This window comes from Oncorhynchus mykiss, unplaced genomic scaffold (genome assembly GCF_057628025.1).
Source record: "Oncorhynchus mykiss isolate SJ-2025 unplaced genomic scaffold, ASM5762802v1 scaffold96, whole genome shotgun sequence".
Lineage (NCBI taxonomy): Eukaryota > Metazoa > Chordata > Actinopteri > Salmoniformes > Salmonidae > Oncorhynchus > Oncorhynchus mykiss.
The window spans coordinates 1,028,937-1,045,371 of record NW_028322095.1 but is presented as its reverse complement, the minus strand read 5'-3'; the positions used below and the strand labels follow the sequence as shown (position 1 = coordinate 1,045,371).

The window sequence follows — 16,435 nt, the reverse complement described above, 5'->3', positions numbered from 1 at the left end:
CCTAGCCCCCCTGACACATAAACTACTGCAGCATAAATACTGGAGGCTGAGACAGGAGGGGTCGGGAGACACTGTGGCCCCATCCGACGATACCCCTGGACAGGGCCAAACAGGCAGGGTATAACTCCACCCAACTTGCTAAAGCACAGCCCCCACACCAGTAGAAGGATATCTTCAACCACCAACTTACCATCCTGAGACAAGGCTGAGTATAGCCCATGAAGATCTCCGCCACGGCACAACACAAGGGGGGTGCCGAACCCAGACAGGAAGATCACGTCAGTGACTCAACCCATTCAAGTGACGCACCCCTCCTAGGGACGGCATTAACCCCTCACTACACTAACCCTACACTACCCCCACACTACATTAACACCACACTACACTAACTCCACACTACACTAACTCTACACTACACTAACCATACACTACACTAACCCCACACTACATTAACACCACACTAAACTAACCCTACACTACACTAACTCTACACTACACTAACTCCACTAACTCTACACTACACTAACTCTACACTACACTAACCTTACACTTCACTAACTACACCATACACTAACACCACACTACACTAACCCTACACTACACTAATCTCACACTACACTAAACCCACACTACACAAACCCTACACTACACTAACCCTAACCCCACACTACACAAACCCTACACTAACCCCACACTACAATAACCCTACACTACACTAACTCCACACTACACTAACCCTACACTAACCCCACACTACACTAACCCTACGCTAAACCCACAGTACGCTAACCCTACACTTGAAAAAACGATCAAAAGATAGTCACAAATATTGCTGAAGTTTAGATTGTATTAAAACTGCAGTCCAAAATATATTTTACCTGTTAAAATCCACAGTCAAAAATATTGCGTAACTTTATTGGAATTTACAGTGTTGACTTCAGTGACACATTTATTTTTTGCAACTAGAGCTGGCTTGAGTACAATATGTGTGTGTGTGTGTGTGCATGCATACATGTGTGTGACTGTATGTGAGTGTGTCTCCCTGTGCGTGTGTACTGTATGTGTGTGCCACCGTTTCTGCCTTCAAAGGCTATTGACTTCCTGCTCAACTCTGCACCAACAGGAAATATGTGTTAGGACAAGGGTTTAAATATGACAGGGTTTCTCTATAGAGAAAAACACCAACATTACCCAATCTAGTACATCATCTAGCTTCTATTAAGGGTTCGCCTTTGACTTACAGACAAGTTGTTTTTGCCTGAATTAACTTGCCCACTAAACATTTAACAGTAATAAATATATTAAATATAAAACAATATTTAATATAAAAAGACAAAGTTCCCTCCTTATAGACAACAATACAGATATTGTTATTACTATATCAACCAAAACATGTTACATTGTTAATTATTGTAGTGATAGCTTCTGTCTTTATATTTCCGACTGCTTCCTGTCTGCGTTAGGAGAGATCCCATTCAGGCAGAGCTTCTATTTCTCAAGCCACTTGGACACCTGTTGGACACTTGGCATCGGAGCCCAGCGTTGGTCAAAGAGTAGGGGAGCCAACTGCATCGTCTGCACCTTTCAGTCAGCAGCACTACCCAGACAAGCTCCTGAGGCTTGGTAAGAGAGCAGCTCCGGTCCCAGAGGAATGGCTGCAGAGAGCACACCCACACAGACTGAAGCTACATTCAAAATGACACCCTATTCCCTATATAAGCCTATGGGCTCTGGTCAAAAGTAGTGCACTATATAGGAAATAGGGTGCAATTTGGCATACACAATGAGGGCTGTCTACATCGATCTACATTGAACTGTCAGCTGAATAGAAGAGCTGCTGAAGAGACTGTGTGTGAGAGAGAAAGAAAGAGACTGGTTTGGATCTTACACAGGAAGTTACAAAAGAGGGCTATCCCATTGTTAGAGGCTGCATATGGGACAACTTGAAGAGAATAAATCAACCCAGTTGACATGGTAATTTTCTGTTGAGAAGCTACTTTATGGCTGTCTCAGTGAGACGCTAGAGGCATTCTCAGGCCAAAGCTGGTTCTCATCATTAAAAACTCATGATCAGTTCTGGTGTTATGACAAATTTCATGTCAGTGGTTGTAAATTGTTCTGGACTTCTGGTAGCCTATGGAAGTCGGTGTATGTCTTTTAAAACTATGTGAAAAATGCAGGAAATTGTACCACCCTATAAATACACATTTTCAAACTAGCCTACTTCTGAAAGAGGATGAAAGATTTGCACGTTATTAACAATACTGTGACGTAATACAATGACTTTCACAAACAATAAGACAAATATGTAAACGTTTCCAATTCCTTATTCAACCAACTTTCAGACAAAGACAATCCATTATAATGAAAGAATGGGGCCAAACGCATTAGGCTGGTTTACACATCATTATCCGATGAAAACTAAAATCCCCTTGTGGTTCTCGCGCGGTGTGTCAATATTGTGCTTGGGAATTGTAGTGCAGTACATTTGCACTGACCAAACGATTAGCTTTTAATGATGAACCTGGACTTTAAATTTGACAGACACACAACTCGAACAACACACAAAGTAATATACAGTATATATTTCAGAGACGTTATATAATTGAAATGGATTTCAAAACATCATGAATGTCAATATACTCGGATTATACTTCCTCCTTCATTGAGTACAAATTCGATAATATCCACTTCTGCGCAGGCTCTCCATCCCAACATCTGGAAACAAGCACTTTTCGCAGGTGCTATATCAGATTTATTTAATTGTAATGCTATTTCAATAGAAGTACTCTGATTGACATTTACAAATAAGTATATTATTCTCATTAAGAAAAGCTCAAATGAGTGGTGTTCATTGTCCACATGAAAAAGTGGTATTTTCAACCAAAAGCACACTCACACAAAATCATAACGCATCACTGTGAGACAGTAACGTTAAGAGCTCTTCTTAGCCTACTATGTTATAGCTGAATCATTTTAGGGGGCAGTGAAGTTGACAGTCTGAGTCAACTCTCCCACGGATAAAAAGTGACATGTCCCCAAACTCCATGGTATTTTTGGACAATGTATCCGTATAAAATGTTGAAGCCAGTCTGCTATCGCTGGCTTCGGTCTCGCCACAGTGTGGAAGCAGGCGCGATCCCCCAGGTCTTTGATTTAAAAAAAATAAAACATTAAGGAAAAAAAGCGATTGGCTGACGAGGGCCCTACGTCAATACGCAGTTTGGGAGCGCATAGCTTGGCTAAAGCAGTTAGCAACCAGATAGATACACAGTCGGCGCTCCATCAAACCTTACATCTGTGGATGAAGCGAACCAAGGGGAAACAGCTGTATGCAGGCTATGTTAGCGATCTGAAACGGCAACATCTGACTGTGGACACGTAGGAGAGAGTCTTTTCCTACATACATTGTGCTGTCATTTTCTGTCTGCTGTTTTGTGGATAACAAAAGCGAATTCGATTCGAACGGAGTCATTGGAACAGACGAGTGAACGAGAATTGAACCGCAGTGGATGTCTTGCTCTTTCTGTGTTCACATCGTAATACAACTGTAGCTGAGTAATCGCATGGAGATGGAGTAAAATTGAGGTCCTCTGGAATTGAATTGCGGCTGAGAGATGGAGAATTTGTTTTGTCCGCTCTGATCTAATAGGAGGGAGAGAAGAACTGCTGGATACATAGGGGATACAACTCCGATATGAACGTGGCTTTCTCGCTCTGCTTGAGGTAGCTGCTAAAGCCAATGAAATACAGCGGTCTTGAGAACGCATACGGTCGCTTTCGAATGTAGATATACCCGTTTATTATTGCACATTTAAATAACTAGTAACTAGGAATATCGTTGCATATTTTTTTGTTGAATTATTCTTCCAAGTATCAACCAACCGATCTTCTACGGGAGAATGGCCATAATACGAAAGGTAATGCCTTTACCAATCATGTTGTTGATATAGCTGGAAAGTGCATGCATATTGACACAGTCTAATGACATCTAGCTTGATTATTGGCTGTTTCGCTACGAAATAGCTTTTTAGCTCACTTCTACGGCTCGCTATAGCGCGTGCTGTGGGAAACCGTATCGGCGTTCTGTGGTGCGTCGGCTGGGTTTGCTTAACGTGCCTGGCAGTTGGACACTTGCAACTACTGCTAGTTTGTTGTAACAAGCACTAACTATTTATCTGCATTGTGCGCTCTGTCTGGAAGTCATTTTCAGCGCGAGACTCCATATCCAGCGCGAGCGTAAAGTAACCAAGACTACCGAGGTTTTTACCTTACTACGTTAGCTAGTTAGTTGTCCAAGTTGACGATAAATAACATAACTATTTCGCTGTACATTCGCTTTGGTACAGACCCCTTGACAGTCGATATATGTGCCTGTTCGTTTGTAGAATTAATTATAGCTTCGACAAGACAGCACTGCAGAAGTGTAGCTAGCGAACTATTCCACCATGGTTAGCCAGTCATGCTAGCTAGCCATAAAGACGAGTGGGAAGGGAAAGGCCACAGAGCGTACTCTTCAATAAAGGTAAATGAATAACGTAACATTTATGATCGGAAGAAAATATAATAGAAAATCGAGTCACCGTTAACAGATACTATTGACAGCGTCAATGTTTTTCGGTGTATTATTTTTTTAGCTTGCTCGTGGTATCGATTCGACCCACGAAATGAATGAGATCGTTCATTCACAGATTGACGACCCGTCATGTGTGTCATGTTTAACCAGGTTCAGATGTTTTTTGTATTTTCTTTGTAATTACATTTGTCACTTCAGATTTATCTTAATTTTGGGATTTCTAAAAAAAATCTCAGTTAATAAATTATCTGCGCATGGTCGGAAAACTGGTAAACGAGATTATACATTACCAGTGGAAATTACTCGTGTGAAAATATAAATAGTACAATTATGGGGAATTACATTTTTCCCCCGGTGCTTTAATTAACATTCAGACATGTCCATACATTTCTGAACAAGAGTAATGGAATGGGTAGCGAGCTAATTCGTTTTTAGATGCGACACTGTTTTTCGTCCCAAATCGCACACGTCCATATCAGTGGTTTTCAAACCACTCATTGGTGACCCTTCCTCCTTCCACAATGGAAAAGTTTAAACTGAATCCTTGGGACATGCCAACTCTGACGCTACTCCTAAACGGTTAATGCATGGCTCTCCAATAGGGTTAGTTACAACTGGTGTTGAAACGAAAACCTACAGGAGGTTTAAGGTAGAGATGTCCCAAGGATCCCAGATAGCACTAACCTTTTCACAATTTTATTGTAGCTCTGAACTAGCTCACCTGATTCACCTATTCAAGGGATTGATGATTTGTTGACATGTTGAATCAGGTGTGCTAGTTCTGGAATAGATCAAATACATGGAACGGCTAGGGTTCCCCTGAGAAGAGGTTTGATAACCATGACATATAGTAAACTACTTTTGTGTAGGGAATAGCTCTGGTCAAAAGTAGTGTACTATGTAGGGAATAGAGTGAAATTTGGTATATGCAAAACCAAGTCTCCTGTTCTGCAGCTGCAGTAGTGCATGCCAAACCAAGTCTCCTGTTCTGCAGCTGCAGTAGTGCATGCCAAACCAAGTCTCCTGTTCTGCAGCTGCAGTAGTGCATGCCAAACCAAGTCTCCCGTTCTGCAGCTGCAGTAGTGCATACCAAACCAAGTCTCCCGTTCTGCAGCTGCAGTAGTGCATGCCAAACCAAGTCTCCCGTTCTGCAGCTGCAGTAGTGCATGCCAAACCAAGTCTCCCGTTCTGCAGCTGCAGTAGTGCATACCAAACCAAGTCTCCTGTTCTGCAGCTGCAGTAGTGCATGCCAAACCAAGCTACTCTCTGAATTGTTTTACGCTGTAACCCTGAGGTCAAGCAGAGTCGGGGTTGAGGTTTACAGTTACTTTAAATTTGGATATGCAATTAAACCAAACTTCTCTGCCTCTTGACTCATTCCTTCACTCTCCCTCTGTTCTCTTTTTTAGTGAATCTGCCCCTTGCTTTGGAGGCAGTGGAGTTAATGGTGTGAGTGAGATTTCTCCCTCCCCACCATCACTACAGCGACACGCCAGAGGCTGTCCACTGTCCAGGCCCAAGCAGTCAGCCTGAGCCTGCTAGTACAGACTATCTGGCCTCCTCTTCTTGTGGTCCCTTATGCTCAATGAAGGCTATCTCTGGGTCGCTACAGGATGGATGGTGTGGATTTGACGGTCCTTGTGTGTCATCATCAGCGCTTGCTCCTCTGTGACTGTTTCCTGTTCTTTTCCATTTATAAAAGAACGCCCCCTCTTCTGGGCCCAACCACCCCTGAGCGCTGTAAAAGTTATAGTAACTATTGTTGCTAAGTGACACTTACAGAGGAGGTTAAGTTAACTCTCCCCCCCCCCCCCCCATCCAAACTCCACAGAGGGTTTTCTCCAGAGGTTTTATTTTCTATACCCATATTATATATTTCCCCTCTCAGGAGTTTGTTTGGAAGACGCACAGGTGTTCGGTTCTTCACAACAAAAGTTTTGGTTTATTGTTGGTTGAGGTTTACAGTTACTTTTTCTCAAGGTTTTTGTTCTTCCTTGTAATTTATTTATACCTCATATTTTTGATTTTTTTTCTCATTGCTCACGCACACCCCCTGGAATAAAAAAAATAACAAGATGTCGGAAACAGACAAGTTCCTAGCCCCTTTCCCTCCGCCGCCCAAGAATGTGAATGGTTCCAGCTCGGACACGTACCTTGGTGAGAATTTGGGGACCGACGGTGTCCGCCGACGCCGCCACACCATGGACCGCGACCCCAAACAGGCCGAACATCGCTTCTTCCGGCGCAGCGTCATCTGTGACTCGAACGCCACCGCCTTAGACCTCCCCAGCAAGGCCGTCATCCTCACCTCCCCGCCCGACTGCGAGCCCCCCAGCCTGGGCTGGCTCTCCCTGGCTGTCCCCTCTGTGGTGGTACCCGAGCCGTGCCTGGCGGTGGCCGAGGTGGAAGCAGATGAGGAAGGAGGGGATGGGCCTTGTAGTGCGGTATTAGGGCCCAGTGTTGGTGGCGGTACTAGAGTGGGTGGTACGGTAGTGCAGATAAAGCCATGCACGGCAGTATTGGATGTTTGCGGCGGAGAGAAAGGAAAGAAGCTGTCGTCGTTAGCCGCTGCAGAGGCTCCTGGAATGGAGGAGGTGGCGCCCAGTAAAGCGGGAGAGCCCGCGGAGGAGGAGAGCGGTAGTGTTACAGAGGAGATGCGAGAGGAGAAGGAGAAGGGGGCGGCTAAGGCCCTGTTAGAGGAGCAGAAGAGGGAAGCAGAGAAAAAGGTTCAGGACGACATAGAGGAAGTAGAGACCAAGGCCATAGGGACCTCGCTGGATGGACGCTTCCTGAAGTTTGACATTGAGATCGGACGCGGATCCTTCAAGACGGTCTACAAGGGCCTGGATACGGAGACTACAGTGGAGGTGGCGTGGTGCGAACTGCAGGTAAGACAACCCAATCATTTACTATCCTTCTTTACTTCCTTACTCTCTGCTCTGAGAAACATTTTAAGCAGTGTTTTATTATACTCTCTCAATTCTTCCTCCGCTGCCTATTGTAGTGGCGAACTAAAGTACCTAAATAGATTGGCGCACACAAAATATCCCAGGTATGAAGATGCAGAAGGAAGGATGTAGCTTGCTAGTACCTCGTCTGATAAAGATCACACCGGGTTGACAGATGGATGATGTCAGAGCAGCGCTGAGGTACGATGATGCCCAGCAAGGGTGCAACTTGCAGGTGCTGATGCAACAGCCCAGACAGACAGAATGGCACACAGGATGTTGTTGCTAGTTTCTACATTCTTATTCTGTACAATAAGTTGTTTTTGTGGTCATGGTTCCCATAGTGCTTAATGTGGGTCATTCATTGAAGAATCCTGGAGGGAGAGAGAGGAACATGTCTGTTAGAAAGTTTCAAGTTTGGCAGCCAGCCAGTCATATGACTGGATCTTAGTTGAATTCACAGCTCCGTTTAGAATCTAGCACAGCTCTAGCTCACGTGGTGGAAGGAGCAGTTGGTTGCATGGCTCTGTGATACAGTCAGTGATAAGTAACTCAAAAAACCCTCCACGAAGGAGCCTCAGTTTGGGGTCAGGTAAGCAGGGGCGGAGGTTAGTTTAAAAATAACACCTTGGGGTTAAACAGCTGTAACTCAGGGGGTGTGTCTATAATGGCATCCTATTCCCTGTATAATCGACCGCTTTGACCAGAGCCTCAGGGGCACAGTAAAGGGAAAAGGGCACCATTTGGAACGCATTACAGGGGGTCCGTGTTAACCATGCTGTTAATGAAACTCAGTAGGTTCTCATTTAGAGTTCGGTCGGGTCACTCACTGCAATGAAGCTGTTTTCCTCCTGTGTAGGAGTCACAAGGTGCTGTTTCTCCCCCTCTGCTGAAATTCACTTGTTCTGCCACCTTTTCTTTCAAAGAGATGTTTGTGAGTTGTGACTGAGCCCTGGTCCCAGCTCTGTGGCATAGATGGTACTGTTGTCACAATGACTTACGCTACAACTTGTTAGTCATACAGTCAGTTGGGCTCAGATACTAGAAAACTGTCCAATCACAGTCCTCCCCTATAATCCACAACCACGGAATTGAATCACATCACTCAGTCGCCTGGTTGCTGCTGATTGCATGTGCATCATCCAGGCAGCTCATCCAATAGTGCATTTATAATAACTATAAAGAGCTCCTGGTCTGTAGATTAATGTTATGTTACGTAAATGTGTGTATCCACTCTAACCACAGGTAACGTAATGTTACGTAAATGTGTGTATCCACTCTAACCACAGGTAACGTAATGTTACGTAAATGTGTGTATCCACTCTAACCACAGGTAACGTAATGTTACGTAAATGTGTGTATCCACTCTAACCACAGGTAACGTAATGTTACGTAAATGTGTGTATCCACTCTAACCACAGGTAACGTAATGTTACGTAAATGTGTGTATCCACTCTAACCACAGGTAACGTAATGTTACGTAAATGTGTGTATCCACTCTAACCACAGGTAACGTAATGTACATTGCATGTAGGGTTAAGACCTCTATTTGTCCTGCTGGCTCGGTAATCCTATGGATGTTAGTGTTTGTCAGACAGTTTTGTAAGACAGACTATGTACTTCTACTGACATGGGATGAAGCAGTGGGAGTGGGGTTACACACGCTGCCTGGGTGGGCGTGGCGTCATGAGAGCATCTGGAATTGGTCGATGATTGTTTGTGTGACGTGTGTGAAGAGTTGTGGGGGGTGGTGGGCATCCCTCAATAGCTGAACCAAAGCAGTCCCATCCTGGAGGGAATGAACGAAGGATGGGGGGAATGAAAGAAAGGAGGGAGGCGCGGAGGGGTAGTGGGGTCGTAGGTCATGAGTAGGCGCAGCGAGGAGTTGATGACAATGTTTGCTTTTGACAAAGAGAGGGAGCAGAATGAAAAGGGGAAGTGGACACACACACACACACACACACAGACACACAGACACAGAGAGAGCGAGAGAGAGGAGTGCCTGGCCTTGTATGCTGCAGTGGCCTTCTGTCCTTTTGTAGGCCAGGGCTGAGAGTTGGTTGTTGGGTGGAGGAACTCTAGAAGGAAACCACTTTTTAATTGGTCAATGTTTTCTGGGCTTGGGGGACAGTGGGGGGAAAATGAGGAAGAATAATCTAGGCTGCATCCCAAATGGCTCCCTATTTATTGCACTACTGTTGACAAAGGCGGTAAGGCCCATAGGGCTTTGGTCAGAAGTAGTGCACTCTATGGGGAATAGGGTGCCATTTGGGATGTTACCTTGTAGGTGGTCAGTTTTAGAGGGAATTTCAAGGTTTTTGAGCACCAAGCCAGGCTAAGTAGAGGGGGAGGGACCGAGCACCTTTGAGCGTTATTCTAATGCCATTCATGCTGGACTTGAGAGAGATAATTTCTATGGTCTCTTTCTCAATGCAGATTGTCTATGTTTGAGGCCAGAATTGTTTTATCTAATAATACACTTTTTGAGGGGGGGGGGGGCAAGTTAGTCTTTTCCCATCGCTGCAACTCCCGTACGGATTCGGGAGAGGCGAAGGTCAAGAGAGCCATGCCTCCTCCGAAACACAAACCCGCCAAGCCTCACTGCTTCTTGACACACAGCTCACTTAACCCAGAAGCCAGCCTCACCAATGTGTCGGAGGAAACACTGTATTACTGGCGACCGATGTCAGCGTGCATGAGCCAGCCGCCACAAGGCGCACGATGGGACAAGGACATCCCAGCTGGCCAAACCTCCACCTAACCCGGATGAATCTGGGCCAGTTGTGCACCGCCGGCTGTGACACAACCCGGGATCGAACCCGAATCTGTAGTGACGCCTCAAACACTGCAATGCAGTGCCTTAGACCGCTGTTCCACTCGGGAGGCCCGTGTTTGGGGCCAGATTTAACCTAACGTTACTTTGACATGTCTTTCTCTTAAGTTGAGGTTTTTGTATGACTTTCTAGGCTGATCATTTTTGTAAAACAATGATAGTATCTTAAAGAGCCACTGAACACGCTGTTTGGCACGTGTGTTTTTCTGTTGCTCATTAGAAAGACTAGATTTCAGTCTCAGAGGTGTGTCTCCTGACCGATTTCCACTTTTGGTTAATGGTGTTTGTCCCTCATGAGACACTGTAGGAAGCCCATTTAATTTCCTCAACGTCCTCAGAAATCTGTAATTCATTTTTACAATTTGGCCGAGGTTGTTTTAGATGCACAATTTTTCATCCATCAAAGGTGTTTGATGCAGTATTTCTCAAGTAAACAAAATGTGCTACGTGTTCTTATGTAAACAGTCAGAGCTGTTGGGCAGGTCTGTCTCATTGCCCTCTACCCAATAGCATAGACAGTCTCCACAGCTGTTCACCCTATGTTAGTGGGCACCCCAGCCTTCATTTACCCGGTGTGACGCGCAGATGTTCCAAACTCCGTTTTAGACCAGACTGACTTCATCCTATTTACACTTTGTAGTAAATTTGGACTCTAGAATAACTGACTGACTTCATCCTATTTACACTTTGTAGTAAATTTGGGCACTAGAATAAGTGTTTCTGACTCATATCGATTCCACATAGGCCGTTTTCAAAGGGATTTGTTGCTTTTTAAAGGCAGTCACTCTTTTTAATTACTTAGCCTACCCCTCTTTATACTTGACTGATATTTGCAATTTAAATCCTTTGTTGCCGCGGGAACTCTATTCTTTATTTCATCTTCCTTGTATAGAATTAGGACACAGGGATATGACTGTGAGCTATGAGACTGCAGTCAGCTAAGCTTTGTGGAACGTTAAGTTATTTATGAGAAGTGCTGGAGATAAGCTAAACTCTGTTTTAAAATGATGCTTTATTACCAATGCGGTATTGTAAACACATTGCCGGTGTTTGCTTGTTTGCAGACTTTTTGTACAGCTTTGGCAGTGCTACTGTATCTTCTTTGACACACAAAGACCCAAACGGCGTTCCATAGTATGTATGTCGTGAAGCTAGTAGCAGTGACGCTGTGTTACTGTGTAACTAAGGGAAGGGCAACATCTGAAAATGGCACACTTGGTAGTGTGTACCGGTGCTCAACCAGTCGGCGAAAGCCAACATCACCCATGACAGAGAACGGTTGATTGTCAAGGGCAATGAGTTCCTTTATTTTGGCTATAATGGATTTTGCCATTGAGTTGTCTCGCTGAAATGTTGTTACTCTTTCAAATGACTGCTGGACTTGCTGACTGTTTGATCCACACAGCAGACATTGTGGGCTAGGTTAGGAATGCTGTGTTGCACGTGTAGCTCTACATTTTACGTGGTGTCATTACGTCATCTACCTACGTTATATAGGTATGTACGTCAGCTTTAACATCGGTTTTGCACTTAAACTAGACATTGGCCAATACCGATGTAGGCATTTTTAGCTAATATCGTCTGATTCCAATATGTTCACCGATATATCGTGCATCCCTAGTATCTTTGACCATCAGTATTTCCAGTCGTGAAATCCATAGATTAGGGCTCAGGACCTCGGTCTGGGGTGAAGGTTCACTTTCCAAGAGGACAACGACCCTAAGCACACAGCCATGACAACGCAGGAGTGGCTTCGGGACAAGTCTCTGAATGTCCTTGAGTGTCCCAGCCAGAGCCGGGGCTTGAACCGGATCGAACATCTCTGGAGAGACCTGAAAATAGCTGTGCAGCGACGCTTCCCATCCAACCTGACAGAGCTGGAGAGGATCTGCAGAGAAGAATGGAAGAAACTCCCCAAATACAGGTGTGCCAAGCCTGTAGCGTCATACCCAAGAAGACTTGAGGCTGTAATCGCAGCCAAAGGTGCTTCAACAAAGTACTTAGTAAAGGGTCTGAATACAGGTAAATGTGATATTTCAGTACATAGGTTTTTAGAAATGCTTGTAATGAAAAAAAAACTGTTTGTTTTGTCGTTATGGGGTATTGTGCATAGATTGATGAGGGGGGAATATCTATTGAATCCATTTTAGATTGAGGCTGTAACGTACCAAAATGGGGAAAAAGTCAAGGGGTCTGAATACTTTCTGAATACACTGTATATGCTCTGAGTACTCGCTCTCGTAGCTTTTTTCTTTCAGTGCTTTCTCTCGCTTTCACATCATGTATCGCATGTCTCACTCTCGCTTTGGTTCTGAGCTTATTCTCTTGGCTTTTTAAAAATCTTTTGTGCTTTCACCTCATGAGTCTCATCGCTCTTTCTTTTACCTCATCTCTCTCTCTCTCGTGTCCTAAGATGTCAGAGAGAGGACAGGACAGTGGAAACAAAACAGTGTTATTGTAACTCAGTGGAGGAGACCTGTAAACTCTCATTTTAGGAGACACGTTCTTCATTCTGCTTTCGCAGAGTGATAGAAACAGAACCTGACTCACAGTTTGCGCAACACCCCATTCCACTAGCCATCCGTCTGTCTCTTTTTCTCTCTTTTCCCCTCTCTCCCCCTCGCTGACGTGTTTCCTGTGGTTCCTATCGGGTCTGTGTGACCTTGGGTCGTAGTGGAGAGTAGACAGCAGAGTTTTGCTGCCCAAACAGCAACCTATTCCCTATATAGTGCAGTACTTTTCACCAGAGCCCTATGTGTAGTGCACTAAATCGTGAATTGGGCTCCATTTGGGACGTAGACCCAACGTGCTGCTCTAATGGCCCTTAAACTGGTTGTCATGTAGACTCTTCACTTACACTTGGCTCTCCTTCCTCCTTCCGTTATGCTACAGGTCCAGGACCTGCGCCAAGGAAAGTCTAGGCCTACACACACACACACACACACACACACAGCGACACACGCGTGCGCGACACACACAGACACAGACAGACACACTGAAGCAAGAAGTTTTTAGGGAAAAAACTGCCGTAAAGAATGTAGAAGATGTAAATTGACCCGATTTATTCTAGAATTACAACACAGTAATGGACTAAGAGGTCATACTGGAGGTCTTTCTCTCGCTCTGCTCTGACGTAATCCTTCAGTCGGCCCTGAGCTCTGGGGCTTATCACAGAGATGTTAGTAATCAGAGTAAAGGAATTTGTGAGGGAGGTGACTCTGCCTTGTCTGCCCTGCAGCTAAGACACACACACACACTGAGATCTCAGAGGCAATGGCTAAGTGAGCAGTGGAGAGAGCGAGAGTCTGCGTCCCGAATTGCACACTATTCCCTATTTAGGCTGGTGCACCTGCTCAAAAGTAGTGCACTATGTAAGAAATGGTGCACTATGTAGGGAGTTCTGGGACACAGCCACCGTGTCGTCATCAGTGAATAATGCAGAGGATGTGAACAGGGAGGAGTGCCAAATTGCAACCTATTTTCTTTATAGTGCACTACTTTTAACCAGAGCCCTGATCAAAGGTAGTGCACTATAAAGGGAATAGGGTGCCATTTTTGACAGCCAGAGAGAGAGGAGGGAAGAAACCCAATCCCATGGATCTGAGCCACAGCCATTTCCCTTCTCTTCCCTTGATTCATTGTTGAAGTACTGTGTGTGTGTCAGTGTTGGGTCAGAGGAAGACAGAGCAGAGGCGAAGGGGCTGCGCTTCCTTCATTTACAAACTCTGTCCTCCTTCCTTGTGGTGTGTGTGTCTTGAGTGTGTGCGTTTACACGTTTTTGAGTGTGAGATATAGGAACATAAGTCTGTAATGGAAATCTACTGAGTGTGTTTGTCTTGTCTCTGAAATATATGATTGACAGTTATTTATTTTTTTTATTCTCTCTCGTTCTCTCTCTGCTTTGCATTTTATCACTCAGCTAGTAAATTTGTCCGTCTGGTTTAGTCTTTGGGCTCCATGTCTGCTGAAAGCATTTGTCTCTCTCTTACCTCCCCCTCTCTCTGTCAGAGCCTTGTGGGTGGGATAAGGGTTTTTGAGTGGCGCAGTGTGGTGTAGAGGATTTGCGTGGTTTGAGTTGCGGCAGCAGTCAGACTAGGCTACACTAGAGCGACATTGGGATTGTTCTGTAACAGGGCTGTGAACAAGGCTGGGTGAATTGGGGACAGGTGAAGCCCCTGTGTGACAGTGGGGTTGTTCTGTAACAGGGCCGTGAACAAGGCTGGGTGAATTGGGGACAGGTGAAGCCCCTGTGTGGCAGTGGGGTTGTTCTGTAACAGGGCCGTGAACAAGGCTGTGTGACAGTGGGGTTGTTCTGTAACAGGGCCGTGAACAAGGCTGTGTGACAGTGGGGTTGTTCTGTAACAGGGCCGTGAACAAGGCTGGGTGACAGTGGGGACAGGTGAAGCCCCTGTGTGACAGTGGGGTTGTTCTGTAACAGGGCCGCGAACAAGGCTGTGTGACAGTGGGGTTGTTCTGTAACAGGGCCGTGAACAAGGCTGGGTGAATTGGGGACTGTGTGACAGTGGGGTTGTTCTGTAACAGGGCCGTGAACAAGGCTGTGTGACAGTGGGATTGTTCTGTAACAGGGCCGTGAACAAGGCTGGGTGACAGTGGGGTTGTTCTGTAACAGGGCCGTGAACAAGGCTGTGTGACAGTGGGGTTGTTCTGTAACAGGGCCGTGAACAAGGCTGGGTGACAGTGGGGTTGTTCTGTAACAGGGCAGTGAACAAGGCTGGGTGAATTGGAGACAAGTGAAGCCCCTGCGTCAGACATGCTGTATGATTTACCTCTGAAGAAGCATGACCCAGCTGAGCTTTCTCGCTCGCACTGTCTCTCTTTCGCTCTCTCTCTCTCTCTCTCTCTCTCTCTGTCGTTAGCTGTCTCTCTGTGTGTGTCGCTCTCTCTGTGTCTCTTTCGCTCTCTCTCTCTCTCTCTGTCTCTAGCTGTCTCTCTGTGTGTGTGTGTGTCGCTCTCTCTGTCTCTCTCTTTCGCTCTCTCTCTCTCTCTCTGTCTCTAGCTGTCTCTCTGTGTGTGTGTGTCGCTCTCTCTGTCTCTCTCTTTCACTCTCTCTCTCTCTCTCTCTGTCTCTAGCTGTCTCTCTGTGTGTGTGTGTGTCGCTCTCTCTGTCTCTCTCTCTCTCTCTGTCTCTAGCTGTCTCTCTCTGTGTGTGTGTCGTTCTCTCTGTGTCTCTCTTTCTTTCCATCTCTGTCTTCCTCTCCTTTTTTGTTTTTCTGTCTTTCTCGTTTCCGTCAGACGCTTGTCTGTTCCCACATCTTAAGCTAACTGTCTGCTCTTTACTTTTACAGCCCGTCTCTCCTCAGTAGCACAGAGCGCTAGGCTAAATGCTAAAAGTCCCAACTGCAGTAGACTAAAAGCTAGAAACTCAACAGAAATAGGCTAAATGCTAGGCTAATAGCTAACATAAAACAGGTCAGCTTGGCCTGCTCTGAAAGAAAGGGAAGGTGAATACCTAGTCAGTTGCACAACTGAATGCATTCAAATGAAATGTCTCTTCTGCATTTAACTCAACCCCTCTGAATCAGAGACGTGCGAGGGGCTGCCTTAATCATCATCTGCACCCGGGGAGCAGTTGTTGTTGGGGGTTAACTGCCTTGCTCAAAGGCAGAACGGCAGATCTTCCCATCTTGCTGGTTCGGTGATTTGAACCAGGGACCTTTCGGTTACCTTATAACCGCTAGGCTACCTACAGCACTGAATCTCCTGTAGGTTTCAATGCCTGTCTTTTAAAGGGATTGAAGGAAGGGGAGAGAGATGGTGGCATGCCAAGGCTTGTTCTTTCTCTCCGCTCCTCCTGAGATGGGGATCTAAACTATGTGAAGATGTTTGCTGTAATTCCCCAGATATCCTCAGGGCCAACCAAGACTCTGAGTTTAAGAAGAAAACGTTTTTGTCTCTTCTCTTGGGAAGGCAGTGAACTGCTCATGTTTTCACTGCTCACCTCTACACCTCCTGCCTGCTCCCCCACTTCCACCTCTGTTTTACCTCCCATTATAAGCAATGCAAGTGACTCGTTCCCACGTCATACTTCCGTGTTAATGCCCCTGGTGTTTTGAATGG

At 45.5% G+C, this 16,435-nt stretch overlaps 1 protein-coding gene across 1 annotated transcript in view; it reads left to right on the top strand.

The window, feature by feature from the left end:
- The first annotated feature begins 3,218 nt into the window (after positions 1-3,218).
- Positions 3,219-16,435, top strand: part of LOC110490803 (serine/threonine-protein kinase WNK1) — a 174,097-nt gene continuing 160,880 nt past the window's right edge. Inside the window, exons 1-2 of the mRNA XM_090228663.1 lie at positions 3,219-3,920; positions 5,986-7,464. Of these exons, the coding sequence (XP_090084789.1) occupies positions 6,652-7,464 (813 nt within the window). The 5' untranslated portion in view covers positions 3,219-3,920; positions 5,986-6,651. The remainder of the gene's footprint in view (positions 3,921-5,985; positions 7,465-16,435) is intronic.